Source organism: Sprattus sprattus, assembly GCF_963457725.1.
Source record: "Sprattus sprattus genome assembly, chromosome: 10".
NCBI lineage: Eukaryota > Metazoa > Chordata > Actinopteri > Clupeiformes > Clupeidae > Sprattus > Sprattus sprattus.
The window spans coordinates 17722320-17741745 of record NC_137908.1 but is presented as its reverse complement, the minus strand read 5'-3'; the positions used below and the strand labels follow the sequence as shown (position 1 = coordinate 17741745).

Below are 19426 nucleotides of genomic sequence, written 5' to 3'. Positions count from 1 at the left end.
TCGACATGATCAGTACTTTTAAGGGCGAGAAACAGCTAGCTACGTAGCTTAGCCCACGATTGAGGTCACTAGAATGAGTGGTGGAAATGTACCCCACTTGCCGTGGATAGGGAGTTTCATTAAGCAAGCCAAACTAGTTTTAAAAATCGAATTTCGTTCTTAACCGCTATATGAAAACAACTCTCCTTTGCCACAGGACCGGGAACTTATTGGGATCAATGAGATATGCAGTATTGGGCCTAAATAGCGGTAGCTACAGAACAAGATGGCGTTTGCAATCCTGGTGTCACTCTGCAAGACATAAGCAAGACATCGATTTAGCCTTCGGAAAGGCCTGGATCATTTAATGTGGTAGCAATTCCTCATAAAGCGCACGGTAGTATGTAATATAAAATGCATATATATTAATTTAAAGCGTGTCTGTGCCCCCAAGTACAATAAACACCACCGATTTAAACCAACGTTAATTATTCATCTCCGCGTTCGTTCATTTTGAATGGTTAATATGGAGCAGGAGGCTTGACGAGCTGTCTACATCCTTCACATTTAGAGCAAATCTCACGGCAGTTTTCTTGGTCTGTTGCAAAATAACTGTATATTTTATGGTAGAGCACCACCTGCAATCGCTTAAAATGGGATAGAATTGATAGTGTCTGTACTGCAAGTTTCGTCGCTTGATGTCTGTTGAATGTTATAAGGTGTCGAACAATGACACAATTCTACAGCCTATATATAGCATGCAGTTACTCGCTGAGGATAAATGAGCATTTTTGTTTATTCAAATGTGGGGAAAAAACACAACTCTCCATTGAATTAGCATTATTAGGCATCAGAATTCCATCATGTTTTCAGCTGTTGATGAGGGGATTAGTGAGGGCATCTGTAATGGGTTAAATAAAAGAGGTGCTGGAAAAAGATTATGTTGTAGTGGTAGACCAGAACATGTTGCTGCAGGGTTTCCTGACCCTGGGGTTGGCTTTGGCCAGCTGTTTTCCTGTTGAAGGTTCTGAATAGGATTAAAGACTTACTGTCTGTGGATTTTAGCTTTTAGGATTACTGCTGTCGTTAGTGATATTGCTGGTTATGGTCTTTTCTATGATCCTGCTATAGCTGTACTGAATATGCTGAAAGTCGGTCATAAAATAAGCCATATCAACACCACTAACGTATAATAGAGTCAGGAAGTGGACCAGCATGATGCTTTTATTAAATTGTGTAGTTCTTCACACAATGAGTGTAACAAACAACAGAATTCACCATTGGAGACCTTCCTAATTAATTCAGTATTGTATACATGCTGTATAACCAAATAATGTTTTGGGGAGAAGTGGTTTTTGTACTGTGAAATTGCATTCCTGGTGAGGTACTAGAGCATGTCAGCATAGTCTGTTAGAGGAAAATCTTTCTTGTCACAAGCATTATGTTTAAATGCAAATGAACTGTCACTGTGATACAGGTTCAGTAACCTAGTCCACATGTACTTTGCAGTTTTGTTCATTTGTGCAGATGGAAAACCCTCCATGGGGGGTACGGCTGCCCCCGCCCTTAACTGATCTATGTTAACTGTACGAGAATAAACAAACACATTTATTCTCTGTATAGGATGAGTGCGAGCTCCGCCCTTCAAAGCCTTTACTGCGTTCTCAGTCTCAATGGATAGAAATGTAATCTAGTTAATCTCTAGACAATTTTTGACTTAATTAAATGTAAAGCACAATTACTTTGTAATTTCATCTGAAGTAGACACTAAAAATACCATCTCCCTGGTGCTATGAAGATCCCAGCTTCGCTGTCTGTGTGATAGCTCAGGGAGGACACTCTAGGCGGTGCCTAAAATGTAACTACTGGTGCAAAATTTAAACTGTATACTGGAGGAAATGGTTGGCTTATTTTTGAGGGGACAGTGGTTTGCACCATATTAAATTGGGACAGTTATTGATGTAATGAATTTTGGACTCTATCTATCATTGTTGGTGGTCGTGGGTCGCAACTGCGTTTGTGCTACTGTTAACTGGAGGTCTGTGTTATATCTACGAGGCAGGTGTAATTTTATAACATTAAAACAGGTTAAGAAGGTCAATTCGTTTTGCCCAAACAACCTTTTGCTGATGCTAACAAATACACATTTATAGGATTTATCTGTTCTCGAAGTGCCATTGGTTTGATACAAATCTTGTTTAGTTGTAGACTGTAACTTGAGTATATGGTATTTGTTATGCAAGAGAAGTTGCTTCAATAGAAACTCTAGCAACCCAAATCATGCTTGTGGTCCTGTTAACTCAAATGGTTAAAAGTATGCATTTAAACACTATAACGGTATGAATAAACAGAAGATAGAAGCCCAGTACTGCATTTGTAAGTAAACATTTGTTTGTCATCACTTTTGTTTGTCACCACATTCTTGATATCGTAGCTACGGCTACCTCTCTTTGGTTGCAGTGTTGCGTATTGCTTTTGCAACATCTACATCGTACATAACAGTAAAGAACCCCAAAATAGTTTGTCCTGTTTGGTGCGAATTCCGCAGGATACAATAACAGTAATAATAATCTCATGCGGTACAGTTGCACAATTGCTTGTTAATGCAAAATATCTTGTCAACCTATCAAGGGGTATAGACTCAAGTTCATCCTAGATTCATTCCTGATCTAGGATGGTGGCCCAAAAAAAGCCATTGGCCGTATTCTAAGGATTGATGTAATGGGACAAAGGCAAACTCTGCGGAACAGAATGCACATCACAAACCACACCCTAGGCAGAAATAATTTTGAGGTTTCACAAATGTTACAGTACTTATAAATAACACAATGGCTACTCTACACCCCTTTGGGGTTTGGTGGAAAGGGTGGTCCTTTTATTATGGCTCAAACAAGTAGATTTTACTTTGGAGGCACTGTTTATTAAAGTTTGGCTACTCTGATAACATTGCTCCAAGTCCACAACATAGTGCAAGACCTCAGTCTTCTCTTTTCACAGTAGAAATGAAAAAGGAGGTCAGAGTTGAGCAGAAATGCCAAGATGGCAGCAAATACTCCCACTGTACAAACTTAATACTTGTATCATAAAATGTAAAAAAAAAAAAAAAAAAAATTGTATCCTGGCCCAAATATTGTAATATCAAATTGTCACTTCTGTGGCAATTCCCACTCCAAATTGCCAGTAAAGATCACTAGTATAGCATCTACAATAGAACAATAGTTCATGGCACAGTGTTCTCATGCCAGTTAACCTGGCTATCTAACTCGAGTTTATGGAGCCACTTTAGCGGCTAATGTTAACACACCCCAGCAACTGCTAACTGTTAAGCTTAACTTGTGTATTTGGAGGCCGAGCAGTGAAGCTGCACAGGTACCCTGAAAGGGAAACCTATCGTTTAGGAGATGACCAATTCTTCAACCACTTGAGTGTTTCTTCCTTTTCCTAGGATCATTTTAAGTTAGACTGAGACGGTGATGACTAGCTATCATTTCATGCAAATTGAACAGTCTGAGGTTATGTTAACTTAAACTAACTAGCTTGCTAGTTAGTTAAAATGGTAACTACGTAACTATAGCAACCATGCAACACTGATTGCTGTACCGCTTAAAACTAATTTCCATATCTAAAAAGCAACTCACCAATGAAATGATAGTCCTGTGTTTAAAGTGATCACAACCACTTGTGGATGATGTTAAATGGCTTCACATAGACATTTAACCATCCTGAAAGAAATAATTAGACATCAATGGAGCAAGGTCTTACTCTGATAGTCCCCCCTCCCCCTTTGCCCTTCTCGAAGATGGCAATCTTGTGGCTCACATTCCCACCTGACCCGTGGCAGAGGATTGCTGTTAATGTTACTAGGTAGCTAGGGTATAGGGTCATGGTCCGACTATGCCGTATCAGAAACATTGGCTCCTGTGAAGCCGATATGGTAATTAGCATGAAATAAACAGTAATTAATGTGAGTGGTAAATGGGCTCATGAAATTTGCGACCCATGACCTCCCCTCACATATTCTGCCATAGGACCCAGTTCAAGTTGAATACTAACACAGAAGTGAGGTGGTGCTACGACCAAACGGCCGTGTGGCGGGGTCTTCTTAAAATGGAAAATAAAGTATCTCACTGGAGTTTTCCTCGAGTGACCCAGAGGAGAAGCAGTGTGCCACACCCTTAGGCCCCCTCGCCAGCTCCTCTGTTTGCCACACAATCAGCTGACTGTCTGTCAGGTGCTTGTTTAGATGATGAAAAGGAGAGGAGAAAGCTACATGTCCAATGCCATAGATGTTTAGGAAACTGTGTGCTTGCTTTAGGTTCTGACTGTCAGAGCAAGCAATCCTCCAAAAGCTAAAATCTCCCAGCGTAAAAAAAAATCCTATCTTCTCCTGAGGGTGACTGTTGTGTCAACTGTATTTTGGAAGCTACTAGAAGCAGGAAATGACTCTGTATCTCAGAATCTCTACTGTGCCAAAAGCAGGGTTTTCAGTGTTGGAAATAAATGAGGCCTACTGGATAGTTTTGTGAAGTGGAAAGTTGTCACCAAATGTTTGTTTCAGTGCAGTAATAACATAATTTTATAAAAGTGAGAGTCCAAATATTGTGACCCCTCCAGTACCACCCCCCGTCCCCTGTGCTTGCACTGGCCTATAAGGGGTGAAGTAGAATCATATGCTGGTAAACATTGAGGAAGCTTGAAAACCTCACAAGAGCTCTGTTTGTTCTGTCTACTCTTCATAATGTTATTCATGACCGAACAGAACCAGTAATGAAAATTTGATTCATGACCACATACGATTTTAATCTCAAGTCCCCCAGTCATTCCTTATCACTTGTTGATAGCCTAGTCTAAGTTCTACCACAAACATATATGCTTCGGATGACAATGAAATTGCTTTCTTTGGCTTTTATTTTGAGTGTAGCTACAGCCCCAGCAAGCTGTTGCATTGACTCTGAATGAAAATTGCAAGAATAGAAATTATGAAAGTGCCTCAGTTATACTTTGATCAGACTGAATATGTGTGGCAAATTTCCAATGGGAAAGGAGATCTGGCATGGGATCGCACAGGGTATTGAGTGAAGGTGTATCCTGAGGTGGAGTTGGTTCTCATATCCTCACAAATCACTCAAAGTATCACCGGTAAAGGGGAAAGCTACTTTTAACATAGCCAGTAGGTATGTGAGGTACGTCTGGAGGAGTGTCTTTGACAAAAACGTGGCACTTAATTCTTAAATGAGACGCAACCACTGTGCCAGACTTCAGAATAGACAAAATAAGATACATATTTTAAAAAACTAAAGCAAATTGTGTTTATTGATTGCACAATATTTTTAAGTAAAGAAGGAATAAGTAATACGTTGTCTTAAGAATGTAATTTATCCATGTTGTATCTGAACAGTCAAGAACCTGTTTTCTGGTCCCTTCGCGGTCACTTCCAGAGAACAGTTTTATTTCCCTCTTCCTGAAACTGCAGAGTGGTGACAGGGTTAACCCGTACACGTTCATGCTTGAGCTGAGAGGTGCTGACTGCTCTGTGTGTGTGTGTGTGCATTCTGAGGATTGGGGTCAGCGGGATAGGTGCTGTTTTTCCCATCAGCAACTCCTCATATCTGAACAACCTTAAACAGGATTAACCTGTAAGGGGCTGAATCAAGCGTGTCCCAGGTTTGTCACTGACGAACTGGAGAAGGGACAACACTGACATGGATACAGAGAGGATTGTGGGTAGAAAGAACTCCTTGATGGTCTTACTACCGTGCTGTGACTCCGCTGACTTTTGCCAGGCTCATTAAAGTGACCAAAATCAAAGTGCTTATTGTTCAGTGTCTCACCATCTCAACTACCAGTGGGTGTCCTCTCTGATATACAATTTCTTGTATATTTATTTCTTGTTAATAGACCCGATAAAAGTGAAACCAAAAGAGAGTGTTGTGTCATTGCTGTTTGGTTGGAAAGGGATTCAAAACAATGTCTACAAAGCAATTGGGTTGTCTGTGGTTAGATAACATTGTAATGGCTGCCAGTGTTTAAGGGTGGTCTCCTTTTCTGTGTAGATGAAGTTAAAAGTGTGTGGACATCATATGTTACGTGTGTGTGTGTGTGTGTGTGTTGGTGTGTGTGTGTGTGTGTGTGTGTGTGTGTGTTTGGCCGTGATCTGTACACTCATAGTCGGCGAGGTGGAAGAATCCTGTACTTCTCTTGTTGGTGTTGTATAGGGCTATGGATGAGTGATTTTCTTCTGTGTGTGTGTTTCAGACCGTGTGTGGGCAGCTGGAGAGAGAAGACTTCTAGAGGAGGAAAATGAGTGAACTGGACCAGTTACGCCAGGAGGCTGAGCAGCTCAAGAACCAGATCCGAGTAAAGACCCATTCTTCCTCCTCCTCCTTCTCCCTCTCTAACACAAGTCAGCTGTATGGTTTAAGGCAACAAACAAACCCTTGGAGTCCAGACTGTACTTGTGCTCATATTGTTGGATTTCTAGAGTTAGGTTGACAAAGGATTCCCTAAATGAAAACAAAGAGATGCAAGAAATTCCACCAATAATTCCAACAACAACATGGATGTTTGCCTGGCCTGATGGCTTTATATCTGTGGCTTTTGACCTACCCAGGAGAACATTGCATGACAGGCTGTGGTAGTGAAACCGTGAGCAGTTTTGCATAACTGAAAAACAGGCAAATCTGGAGAAGCCTATTTCCATACTTCCATTACTGTGCAAGGCTTGTAAAATGGATGCAAACAAAACAGGCCGTAAGAATAGGGAAATGACTTGAGTGTATATGTGTGTGACCAAGAAAGAGCATGGCTATTTGATGTATGAGTAATGTGTCTCCCATCTCTCCATCCACTCCCAGGATGCCAGGAAGGCTTGTGCCGATGCCACGCTCTCACAGGTAACATTCCATGCTGGACCTCACCATGAAACGTGATGTCCTCTCCTCTCACGCCTACTACCACACACATACGCACAAACACATTCCATTATCTCTCTGAAGCCACGAGTGCAGTACATTGTCCAGATTTCTCACTTAATGTGAGGTCAAAAAGAGCACAGTAGTTATGTTTACCTGATTATTGTTTAGTGTCCCACTTCTGGTTGAACATTTGACATGCACGCGGACACATTCATTGGCACACAAGCCCTGTTCTCACTTGAAGTGTCCGTTGCTGAATTCGGACAGTGATATTAACTGCGATGTTGAGGGAACATTTCAATTCTAATTTTGGGAGAGTTGCTTTCAGAAATGGTGATTCCATTTTGATGACACATTTGTCTGGTTAATTACTAAAACCAACTAAAAAAAAATATATATAGGGGTAGGTGACTTCAAGCGCAATAAGCAAAAATGTCTGTTTGACATCCATAGCTTGCATGAGAAGTAACATGGTTCATTCTAATTATACTATACCTGCTATATTTACAGGGTTATATATATATGAACATTCTCATTTTCAGTGATCTGGTATTACACTTTTGGTATGGTATTGTTCGAAAGAGCAGCAGAATTCTAGAGAATTGCCATATTGCAGGATGTGTGAAGAGTGCTGTAGATATAAAAAGCTGTGACCTCCGTTTCCGTGGATGTATGCAAAATAAGTGACTTTTTTTTTTAGCGTATCCAGCTTGTCACCTTATGTGTCCGAATGTTTCCTTGTCTCCTCTTTTAAAGGCTTGTAGCGAACTCTTCTTTTGTACTATCGAAAGTGACATGATTTCTTTATTAACTGATTCTATGCATGTTCATTTTTCTCCAGATCACCTCCAACATCGACCCTGTTGGACGGATTCAAATGCGCACAAGACGAACATTGAGGGGGCATCTGGCAAAGATTTATGCCATGCACTGGGGCACTGACTCTAGGTAATGGTCCTTTTAAATTTGACACGGCAAATAAGTGTTTAAGACTTGTCTAGATAAAAAAATAAATAATGGTATGAATGAGGGTGAGCCCTATATATGAGTAGTGGTATGAATGAGGATGAGTCCTATAGACAAGTAGTGGTATGGATGAGGATGAGTCCTATAGACAAGGAGTGGTATGGATGAGGGTGAGCCCTATAGACAAGTAGTGGTATGAATGAGGGTGAGCCCTATAGAAATGTAGTGGTATGGATGAGGATGAGCCCTATAGACAAGTAGTGGTATGGATGAGGGTGAGCCCTATAGACAAGGAGTGATGCTGTTCAGTTGTTGGACGCAGTTATTTAACTTGATGACTAAGCCACCTCTGCCTGTTAGGTTTACCTCCATTATGTATGATCTGGAAACAGACGGGTGAGCTCCTGAGGTTCTGTTCACAAAGAAAAGCAGTCCTATAAAAACTAGTATTCACAAACCAGCAGGGAAAGGAAATGGGATGTCAAAGTTAGTGTTTGGAAGGTTACTTTTTAAATGTATCCCACTACAGATGACGTCATGTATGTCCTAAAATATAATTTCTAACGTATTGCTCAAGGTGAGGAACATATTATGAATATTTAGGATTACTTCAGCATTGTCTTAAATTTCATCCACAGCTAATAAAATGTATGTCAAACATTGAGGTAGTAGGGCCCGCCACCATCCCCCAACCAACAACAACTCATGACTCCTCTTTGCAGTAAGGATAGTTAGTTAGTTAGTAAGTAAGTAAGTAAGTAATGTTTTAATGGGCACATACACCTGTTAGAATTGGCAAATGCAGCAGCAATGTTTTGCCTCCACATTAATCAATACCAAAACAAACCATGCCCCAAACATGATGAACTGATTACACTCCCAACACAAATCTGACAGGTTTTTATTTAGGCTGTTACAACCTCAGAGAGAAAGATAGGATGCACCTGAAAGAGACCCTGAACCTGTACAGCCTTTACACAATGAAGGCAGCCCTTTTACCTAACAAAACATGGTTAGGCTGGAAATACTGTGAGAATAAAGAGGAGTATGATGTCATCTAATGAGAAAGGTGCGCCTGGTTTTCTAGCAATTGAAAAAAATTGACATGAGACATTATCACATGGACTCGGAGAGCACGTTTTCTGAGACATGCCTATTCCTGTCCTTTGAAACGTGGTGTGTGAGAGACGTTTTTGCAAGTTTCTCTCTACTTCATCCAATTCATCCCCTTCTGATTTGTCTTTGAGATGCGCATGTTTTGATTCTTAATGTTGGTGCAGTTTCAATGGTTTCATTGCTTCATGCATGGTTTGGCAAATGACACACTCTGGCTTTGGAAGGAAGCTATCACTGTAAATAAAATGAAATGGGTCGTAATTAGGCCTACGAGTAAACGGGCAATATTATTTTCCTATGGTTCTACATTTAAATGTGCATAGCTGCTGGTTGTTGCCTTAAATAAGGAATCCAAACTGGTTTTGTCACCGTGACTGACAAATAACTCCAATTTATAAATACAGTAATGATAAGCTAAGCAGACATGTGAGCGCCAAGCTGAGCCCATCCTAATATCTTCCAGTCTGAAAATACTCTGGAAGAACAATAAAAAAAAAAGCGCGCACATGACTTTTACTCCAGTTAGCATTGCTGTACAAGAATCTGAAAAACATATTTTTCATTTTATATAATTTTTTTATATCTAATTGCTGTACTACTTTAAACGGGGTTGCAATACAGATTGAATCTGCAGTTAAATATCGTAATATTGAATGGGGGAAGTGTCTGGTAAATCCCAACCTTATTCTTTGGGATGGTGAGCTCCAATTAGACTGGTGATTTCCCTCACCCCCGCACGGTGTCAGGCGTAGGAGGCCATCCATTCTGTAGGAGGTATGACTAACCCTGTTATACCGGAACATGGCTGCAGCTTCCAGCCCTGGCTACTGGGAGAACCCATGAGCGAGCTGCCTCCTGAAACGAGAGGCTGTTCTATTAGAGCACCCCTAGCCATATATATTCGTAGGCATGAAATGTATGTCTTTAAAAAGCGTGCATTGCTAAAGGGAGTGGCACATTCTCCACCCTCGGGAGAGCACTAATGTTACGGACCTAGTCATGCTGGCTTTTTTTTTTAAACCTCTGAAACTAGTCTTTAGCGCCTCATGATGCCACGTTTTTCTTCCGCTACCCAGAGATGCCTTGTTCAAGATATTTTGAAGTGTGCTGACAAACGAGAGATTCTGTACTCCAGCTCGGTGTTTTAATTAGACAAGGTCTCAATCCTCAGCGGATCTTCATGCGACTCTATGAAAATCCACTGGGGATCAAGACGTCTTAACTAAACCACAGTGCAGATGACATTTCTGGTTTCAGGCCTCATTCTGGTGAGCAGTATCTGAACTAGGCAGGCAGCTACAGGTCGTGCATGTGGTTTATGGGGCTTTATAATGTATTGTACCATGATCATTCAGGTTGTGTTATCTCAATGGAAAGCCTCAGTTCGTGTTGAGCTAGCAGTTCAATGTTTGTGCCTTAATTAGCCTGTGAGGTGTTGGACATTGTGTGGTTGTAGAGTTTAGTGTACATCTCCAATGCTTCTGACTGCATTCATGTTGTGTTTGAACTGGATGGAGCCTTGGAGGAATAAACTCTAAATCCTCTGTTAGAAAAGGGCATGTACTCTGGTAGGGCTTTCCTGTCTTATCTCATGTGTTGTTCATTTCCCCATCTCTTTCAATACAGGCTCCTGGTCAGTGCCTCTCAGGATGGCAAACTCATCATCTGGGACAGTTATACCACAAATAAGGTAACAGCCTCATAGTGCTCAGTTTGCACACCCCAGAGTGTCCAAATCCTTTTTGTCCAACTACTTCTCAGAAGAGGAAGCATCTGTAATGCTGTATTGTTAGTCTGAGACCATTTGGTTTGGCAAGGAGAATCTTCATCTATTGTGCCAGTTGTTAGCCAACCTTTATCGTTTGATCTGTAGTCCCAAAATACCTTTATCGTATAGGGCAGGGGTGGCCAACCCGCGGCTCGCGAGCCGCATGCGGCTCTTTGCCTGGAGTCCTGCGGCTCTTACGTTCTTGTCCATGTCCAAGTTTGTGTTTGCGTGTGTGTTTATGTGCGTGTTCGCCTCCCTTACGTGTCATACGGTGATTTTGTTAGTGTGCGTCGCTTGCGTTCATTACGGTATTTTGAGATCATGAAAGCACAAGTTGACTGCTTTGAAAAGTCAGGCAGAAAAGCAGGTACAAGTTTTCAAAAAATGTACGAAGCACCAGTCAGACTCAGAGACGGTAACGCTTGCATCGTATAAACTGGCTTGGAACATCGCACGGGCTAAAAAGCCATACAACGAAGGGGAGTTCATAAAAAAATACATAACTGACGCTGTTGAAATCTTGTCTCCTGAAAGTGACAAACTATAACGCATGGCGTCAGACCTCCAACTGTCCCGCCACACCGTAGAACACAGAATATCCGATATTAACACGGCTATTGAATCACAGCTTCATTCTGACCTTCAAGCATGTGAATATTTCAGTGCTGCATTGGATAAGAGTTGTGACATACAAGACAAGCCTCAGTTGGCGATATTTGCTCGCTCTGTGTCAAATGAGTGCGTAATCAAAGAGGAACTCTTGGACATTATGCCATTTAAAGACAGAACACGTGAGGTAGATGTTAAAGAAACGATGATCAGTGCATTTGAGAAAGCAAACCTGCCACTACATAAGCTCACAGCCAGGAATGCCAGAAGTCTCACTAAGCAACATGCATAGTAAGTGTACACTATATTGATGTTTGAAAAGTGTGTGTGTGTGTGTGTGTGTGTGTGTGTGTGTGTGTGTGTGTGTGTGTGTGTGTGTGTCAGGAAGAGACTATTGGGAATGTGTGCCCATGTATGATGTTGCTGGCCTGTGATCTTACTGGGGTACATTTCTGTTATCATGTTGGTGTGGCATTTACAATTCATCTGTCTGGCAGAGGTGTGTGTGTGTGTGTGTGTGTGTGTGTGTGTGTGTGTGTGTGTGTGTGTGTGTGTGTGTCAGAAGAATGGGTAATGTTTGTGTGCCTATATGTTCATGTGCCCGTGTGCCGATGTGGCTCTTTGCTGTAACATGGTCAGATATGTGGCTCTTGGTCTCCAACTGGTTGGCCACCCCTGGTATAGGGTTATACATTATATACTAGAGGCCTCTCCAGTTGTGTGTTTGTAATGTCTGGGCTGCACCATGTCCCCTCAGGTCCACGCCATCCCACTGCGCTCTTCCTGGGTGATGACCTGCGCATACGCGCCCTCAGGGAACTACGTGGCCTGCGGTGGCCTGGACAACATCTGCTCCATCTACAGCCTGAAGACCCGTGAGGGCAACGTGCGCGTCAGCCGCGAGCTCGCCGGCCACACAGGTGAGGAACCGCAGCGCAGACAGCAGACCTACACTCACAAATGTCCTCTCTACCTCCAGTGTTTTTCTTTTTAAGACACTTACATGCTTTGCTTCCTAGTTGCCAAACCTTTGACTATGATGTTTAACTGTGATCTGAAATGGTTTAACTGTAATGGTTTTGGGATTGATTGAAATGGACTTTGCTGCCTCACTGTGCGTCACACGGGGTACCTGTGTGTGATGTTACTGTATTAGGTGTTACCACAAAGGGCTCAAACTTGTCATGTATGTACAGGAAAGGGAAGTAGATATACAGCCGCGGAAAAAATTAAGAGACCACTTCAAAATTATCAGTTTCTCTGGTTTTACTATTTATTGGTATGTGTTAAAGTAAAATGCAAATTTTAGTTTTATTCTATAACCTACTGGCAACATTCCTACCAAATTTCAAATAAAAATATTGTCATTTAGATCATTTATTTGCAGAAAAATGACAATTGGTCAAAATAGCAAAAAAGATGCAGTGTCTTCAGATCTCGAATAATGCAAAGAAAACAAGCTCATATTCATTTTTAAACTACACAATACTAATGCTTTAACTTAGGAAGAGTTCAGAAATCAATATTTGGTGGAATAACCTTGATTTAAAATCACAACTTTCATGTGTCTTGGCATGCTCTCCACCAGTCTTTCACATTGCCGTTGGGTGACTTTATGCTACTCCTGGCGCAAGAATTCAAGCAGCTCGGCTTCTTTTCATGGCTTGTGACCATCCATCTTCCTCTTGATCACATTTCAGAGTTTTTTTTATGGGATTCAGGTCTCGAAATTGGGCTGGCCATGACAGGGTCCTGATCTGGTGATACTCCATCCACACCTTTACTGGCCTGGCTGTGTGGCATGGAGCATTGCCCTGCTGGAAAAAACACTTCTCAGAGTTGGGGAACATTGTCAGAGCAAAAGGAAGCAAGTTTTTCTTCCGGGACAACGTTGTACTTTGCCTGGCTGAGGTTTGTAAAAGACCATAGGGATTGAACCAAAGCCGACTGGAGGGTCTCCTAGTTCGTCTTCTCTGATGAGTCCAATTTCACAGTAGGTGCAAGACTCTGTGGCTTGTAGGCCTCTCCAGGTCTCCGTCTAACCATCAGACGACCATGTGTTGGGCAAAGCTGAAAATTGGACTCATCAGAGAAGACGAACTAGGAGACCTTCCAGTCTGCTTTGGTTCAATCCTTATGGTCTTTTACAAACCTCAGCCAGGCAAAGTACAACGTTGTCCCGGAAGAAAAACTTGCTTCCTTTTGCTCTGACAATGTTCCCCAACTCTGAGAAGTGTTTTTTCCAGCAGGGCAATGCTCCATGCCACACAGCCAGGCCAGTAAAGGTGTGGATGGAGTATCACCAGATCAGGACCCTGTCATGGCCAGCCCAATTTCGAGACCTGAATCCCATAAAAAAAACTCTGAAGTGTGATCAAGAGGAAGATGGATGGTCACAAGCCATGAAAAGAAGCCGAGCTGCTTGAATTCTTGCGCCAGGAGTAGCATAAAGTCACCCAACGGCAATGTGAAAGACTGGTGGAGAGCATGCCAAGACACATTAAAGTTGTGATTTTAAATCAAGGTTATTCCACCAAATATTGATTTCTGAACTCTTCCTAAGTTAAAGCATTAGTATTGTGTAGTTTAAAAATGAATATGAGCTTGTTTTCTTTGCATTATTCGAGATCTGAAGACACTGCATCTTTTTTGCTATTTTGACCAATTGTCATTTTTCTGCAAATAAATGATCTAAATGACAATATTTGTATTTGAAATTTGGTAGGAATGTTGCCAGTAGGTTATAGAATAAAACTAAAATGTACATTTTACTTTAACACATACCAATAAATAGTAAAACCAGAGAAACTGATAATTTTGAAGTGGTCTCTTAATTTTTTCCGCGGCTGTATATTTACCTTTGATTTAATTTTAGCCCTTCTGAAGCAGCTTGGTTTGACCCTGTTGCTGTGGTTTCTTCAAGAATTATTTTGACCACACAGTCAACCTCATACACTTAGACTGGTCCAGTCTTTGCACAACTTTTACGGGATTTTTTTTACGGTGAATGTGTAGTGAGCTTTGTTCCTCTTTGGAGTCAGCTGTGAATGTTGTCTTGTCGTCTCTCAGGCTACCTGTCTTGCTGCCGTTTCGTGGATGACAACCAGATTGTGACCAGCTCTGGTGACACCACCTGGTGAGTTGGGGGAACTGCATGTAGATGACTCCACTGCTCCCTCTGGAGTGTCCTGAGGGTTTAGTTTGAGCAGTGGTTGTAATGTCCTACTGCTGACATTATTCCAAGTTTTCATACAAGTGAGGGACCAGGTGTCTGTCAAACTGAAATCTGTGCTTCTGTGCAGTGCCCTGTGGGACATTGAGACTGGCCAGCAAACCACCACGTTTGCTGGTCACACCGGTGACGTGATGAGCCTCTCCCTGGCCCCGGACACAAGGTTATTCGTCTCGGGCGCGTGTGACGCCTCAGCCAAACTCTGGGATGTGCGGGAGGGCATGTGCCGGCAGACCTTCACTGGCCATGAGTCTGACATCAATGCCATCTGCGTAAGTGATCTCGCCCCTCCTGTTTCCAATGTTTGTGTCTTTCTCCCCCCTGCCTCTTCCATCCTCTCTCCTCTAATTCTACCTCTGTTTATCCTACTCTATCTTGTCGTCAATCTACCTCCAGCAGGTGTAAGAATAAATGGCTCCGTCAGTGATTCAAATCCACTTATGGGACATTTAAAGTTAATTAGATTAAAGACACAACTTTAATTGAGCCAGCTAGTGTACTTAAGCTCTGTGTGTCTGCGTGGCTGTGTGGCTGAGTGCTGGACTTTAGGAAACCTGCAATCCTATGAAATAGAAAGATTTCATGCCAGAACTTAATTCTTGTAATAACCTTGTTTAAAAAACATGGTGCCTAAATTTCACTATTAAAAATAAGAGAAAATATAAGTCAGCTGCACCAGCCATTCTTAACCATCCAAATGTGCTGAATGATGAATCCTGCTTGATCATAATTTTGAGGCGCGTGGCCAGTTGTTTCTTAGTAGCATAGGAAAGGAAGAGTTCAATGGACCAATAGTATTCAAATAATCTAATCATCAAGTCGAAAACATATTATTATCAAAATTTGATTACATGATATTAGGGTTGGGCGATATGACTGTAATTACAAATACATGATGGAAGATTTTGTCCATATCGCCGCGCCCTAGAAGATATTCATGCATGTTTTTTATGTTCCTCAGATTTTTGTTTCTTTGTGTTGGACAGACAATTTGAGGACTGTGAAAACTAGTTTTATATGTACACACACACACACACACATATATACGAGCAAAAATAAGAAATATTGTTTCGGAACTCAATGGGTTCTATTAAAATAAGAACACATCGTGGATACAAACAAAATTAATAGGAAATGTGTTTGTATATCGCTTTCTGCCTGAGGCCCTTTGTCTCTAACCTAACAGTACATCAGCCCTCAGGAAAATTCACGAGCTGTCTTTGCTCCTTTATCCCAGGGATGAGAAACCTAAAGTGGATGTTTATAATCTGAGCCTCATTGACTGTGCACCATCTGGAGGCTTGTCCTGTCCTCTGATGTGTGATAGCCAGTGGTGTCTGTAATTATTAATTCATGTGTTTGTTTGCATTACAGTTTTTCCCCAACGGCAATGCATTCGCCACCGGCTCGGACGACGCCACCTGCAGGCTGTTTGACCTGCGTGCCGACCAGGAGCTGATGGTCTACTCCCATGACAACATTATCTGCGGCATCACGTCCGTCGCCTTCTCCAAGAGCGGCCGCCTCCTGCTGGCCGGATATGATGACTTCAACTGCAACGTGTGGGACTCCCTCAAGGCTGACCGTGCCGGTAAGTAGACACACACCTGCAGTCCTAAACAAAGAAAAAAGTTAACATTAAAGGCTTGATTAAAACGGTTTTAGAAATGCCGTGACATTTAGTGTTTCCTGCCAGCTCTCATTTAAATGTTTCTTTATTTCGCCAATTTGCACACCCAGATTATGGAGAATGTGTGTGTACACACACACACACACACACACACACACACACACACACACACACCTGGCATTACCTAAAGTAAGTTGGTTGTTGAGAGTGCACTCTTGTGTTTCCATAGGTGTGCTGGCCGGCCATGACAACCGCGTGAGCTGCCTGGGCGTCACCGACGACGGCATGGCTGTGGCCACTGGCTCCTGGGACAGCTTCCTGAAGATCTGGAACTGAGGCCGCCAGGCGCTCCTCCCACGGCGCGGCAGAGATAGTAAGGTTCGACCTCTCCTCACCCGTCCGGTGTGATGCAGCTTGATGGAATGCATTCATCATATTTGCATGTGTTGATTTATGAGTTGTTCCAGAACCTCAGGATTGTAGTCTAAGCTAACACAGAGCCTCTGGGTATCGTGCTACCATGACAGGAATGCATTGAATAGGATAGCTGACTTCCCACCCTTTAAATACACAAAGGACAAGACATTTGTTTGTCTTTTTAGCGGCTTCTTCCTGTTAAGGGGAGAGTTTACGGTCATGTCACATCAAGTGTGCGTCATTGAGTTCGATAGAGCTCGCCAGTCACCCTCTTGGAGATCACCGATGCTGGGGAATATGTTTGATTCAATGCTCCTTTCGTAATGCTAGCAGTATTACTGCTACAGGATATTCACATCTTAGTTTGATGAAGGAAGGCTTTTTTATAGGCTGTTTAAAACAATGGAGTTGTTGGATGTGTGTGCATACCAATGTCTTGTTGCTCATTGTCTCGTCTTTCTTCCCTTCAGATGTCATTTAAACTCCAAAGTTGACTGGAAGACCATTCCAACTTTAGAATGTTCAATTTCACAGCATCTTCTTGAGAACACCGGAAAAAAAAATAAAACAAGAAAAAGGAAAAAAAACAAAAAAACAAGAACTGACTCGAACACAACAGCAGCAACCACAACAAAAGAAACTTGTAAGGGAAACCAATGCCTTTCCTCCACAAAGAAGAGCACAATTAGTTTGATCACCCGGCTAACGTGAGAAAGAAGAATTCCTGTGGTATCAGTTTGAATAACTGTGCATTCCTTTTATGGACCATTCAGTTTCACCCCCACCCCATGCTTAGCTATCATGTGTCTAGAAAGCAAATGTTGGAGTGTAATTGTACAAATTATTTAACTTTTTTGTGAAAAGCTCTTTTCTCAGACGTATGATTTCTAGTAGTAATTTTTTTTGTCATATTTCTTCTCTTTAAATATGTTCAAAACTAGCATTTCTTTTAATCCAATTAAATTGTATGAGAAAGATGAAACAGACAAAAAAAAAGACAAAAAAAAGGTAATATTGATGCTGAAGCTTGAAAAAGAGAGTGCACGAGCAGCTTTCTAAGAATGCCAATCATGTATCTATGGTGCATTTACGAGTGTGTGCAAAGTTCATAAACATGCCCCTCCCACCTGTCAATCATGATCCTCTTGAGTCTGGCCAAAAAAGAAAGGAAAAAAGGTCAATCTGACCAGCTCGCTCTGTAAAGCTCCTGTTGGTCATCATCTCTCTCCAACCATTGCTGATGATTATAAAATACAGCCTTAGCTTTTTAAAAATGTGGTCATCTGTTCATTAGTTGATTTTAATCAGAGTGGTTAAAAAGAATCTCATTTATGAATACCGAGCAAAATGCCATATCTTTTGAATATTTTTACTGTTCCCAAGTCTTGAGGTACTCTCGTAGTCTATTCAGAAATGACCTCCTGTAAATATGAGTATCGGACTTGCACGCAAACACAGCGTTGTATTCAAGCTGTTTCCTTTCCTGTCTTGTCACCGCTTTGTTTGCACAATAAAGAAACTTGACTAACGTCGCAAGCGTTACTAACCAAGCACATGTTTTATCACATTTGAAATGCGCATTTTAACTAAAAAAACAAAACAAAAAAAAGACATCAAAACGATTTTTAAAAGTCTTTTTTTTTATTATTTCATTGGGTGATGCAGCGTAAAAGGTTATGTTATGAACTCCCTTTCTGATAGATTTTGTATTTGTTGAATTTTTGGGGGTGTGGTTATGGATGAAAAACTGGGAACACTGTAGTATGGGTTTAGATATGTTGTCCTCTTTCTTTCTCTTTTTCTCTCACTCCCTTTTTACACACCCATTTTCAGAATGATAGTTTAACAAGAGATGGCCCTTCCTGTGCTTGGAAATGCAGTTCCTATTCTGTGAATGAAATGTTGTACAAATCAATGTCTGAAAATAATGATACTGAAAATTTTAAGTTAAGCGTAAACGTTCTTTTCTTGTTTGAATCTGCCATGAGTTGAACTTATAGTCGCATGCTGTACAATTGCTTCAGAAGAAAAGTGCATACGGTTGTCGTACATCTGATGTTCCTTCGGGGATAACTTATTAACCCTTGAGTCAATCACAGCATAATCTCAAATGGTTTGGCTTCTGCATACACACTTCCCTTCTCCTGGCAAAGCTATGCACCTGAGTGAGGGGGCAGAGAGCCTTTTACACACTCTAAATACAAACTTCCTGATAAGAAAGAAAAAAAATGACTGGGTCCCCATAAAGATCTTTTTCAAAGTAGCTCTAGAGAAACAAATTCATGAGTCACGTTCTCCTTCCCCCAACGTCTGTCCACTCACTCAATCACTTTTCTATTGGAATATTGAGCAAAATTTGGGGGTTGGGAACTATTTTGTTCATAGAAAAAAAGAGAGCAAAAGACAAGGATTTCATGTGGCGTTTTAATTTGGGGTTGGCATCTGAATGGCAGATTTTTCTTTTTTTCCCACTGTAAACAGATGCACTTTCTTTGATAGTTGTGACTTTTTTATCGTTTTATTTCTCTGCGATAATGTACAATAAATGTGATGTATTTGTGTGTGCTGCCATTGGTTAAAAAAGAAAAAGAGTTAAACTGCAGTTGAATCCAGATGAATTCCCCTTTTCTCTCCATTATTAACCTGTAGACCTCCGCATCCTCCTGGAGCCCTATACTCTCACCTTTTGTATTTTATTTCAGTCTGTCGGTGTACAACAGAGAGATGGATGCAAGATAGATACTATATTAAAATGTACTGTTATTTAAAATGTAATAAAGAGATTTGAAATGTCA

General features: G+C 41.4%; 2 protein-coding genes across 3 annotated transcripts in view; one reads left to right on the top strand and one right to left on the bottom strand.

Annotated features, from left to right (window-relative positions):
* The window catches only part of LOC308371234 (calglandulin-like), a gene marked incomplete at both ends in the record, with an annotated part of 14185 nt that extends 10321 nt beyond the window's left edge, over window positions 1-3864 (bottom strand). The window contains one exon of the mRNA XM_080846080.1: window positions 3742-3864. Coding sequence (XP_080702206.1) covers window positions 3742-3864 — 123 coding nt within the window. The remainder of the gene's footprint in view (window positions 1-3741) is intronic.
* Window positions 1-19426, top strand: part of gnb1b (guanine nucleotide binding protein (G protein), beta polypeptide 1b) — a 21757-nt gene extending 2331 nt beyond the window's left edge. Inside the window, exons 2-11 of one of the 2 annotated variants that reach the window (XM_080846421.1) lie at window positions 6235-6336; window positions 6834-6872; window positions 7735-7841; window positions 10602-10665; window positions 12110-12272; window positions 14422-14488; window positions 14655-14856; window positions 15959-16175; window positions 16444-16587; window positions 17102-19426. In XM_080846421.1, coding sequence (XP_080702547.1) covers window positions 6280-6336; window positions 6834-6872; window positions 7735-7841; window positions 10602-10665; window positions 12110-12272; window positions 14422-14488; window positions 14655-14856; window positions 15959-16175; window positions 16444-16550 — 1023 coding nt within the window. In that variant the 5' untranslated portion in view covers window positions 6235-6279 and the 3' untranslated portion in view covers window positions 16551-16587; window positions 17102-19426. Of the gene's footprint in view, window positions 1-6234; window positions 6337-6833; window positions 6873-7734; window positions 7842-10601; window positions 10666-12109; window positions 12273-14421; window positions 14489-14654; window positions 14857-15958; window positions 16176-16443; window positions 16593-17101 lie in introns of both variants that reach the window. The other variant, XM_080846420.1, reaches the window with a different exon arrangement.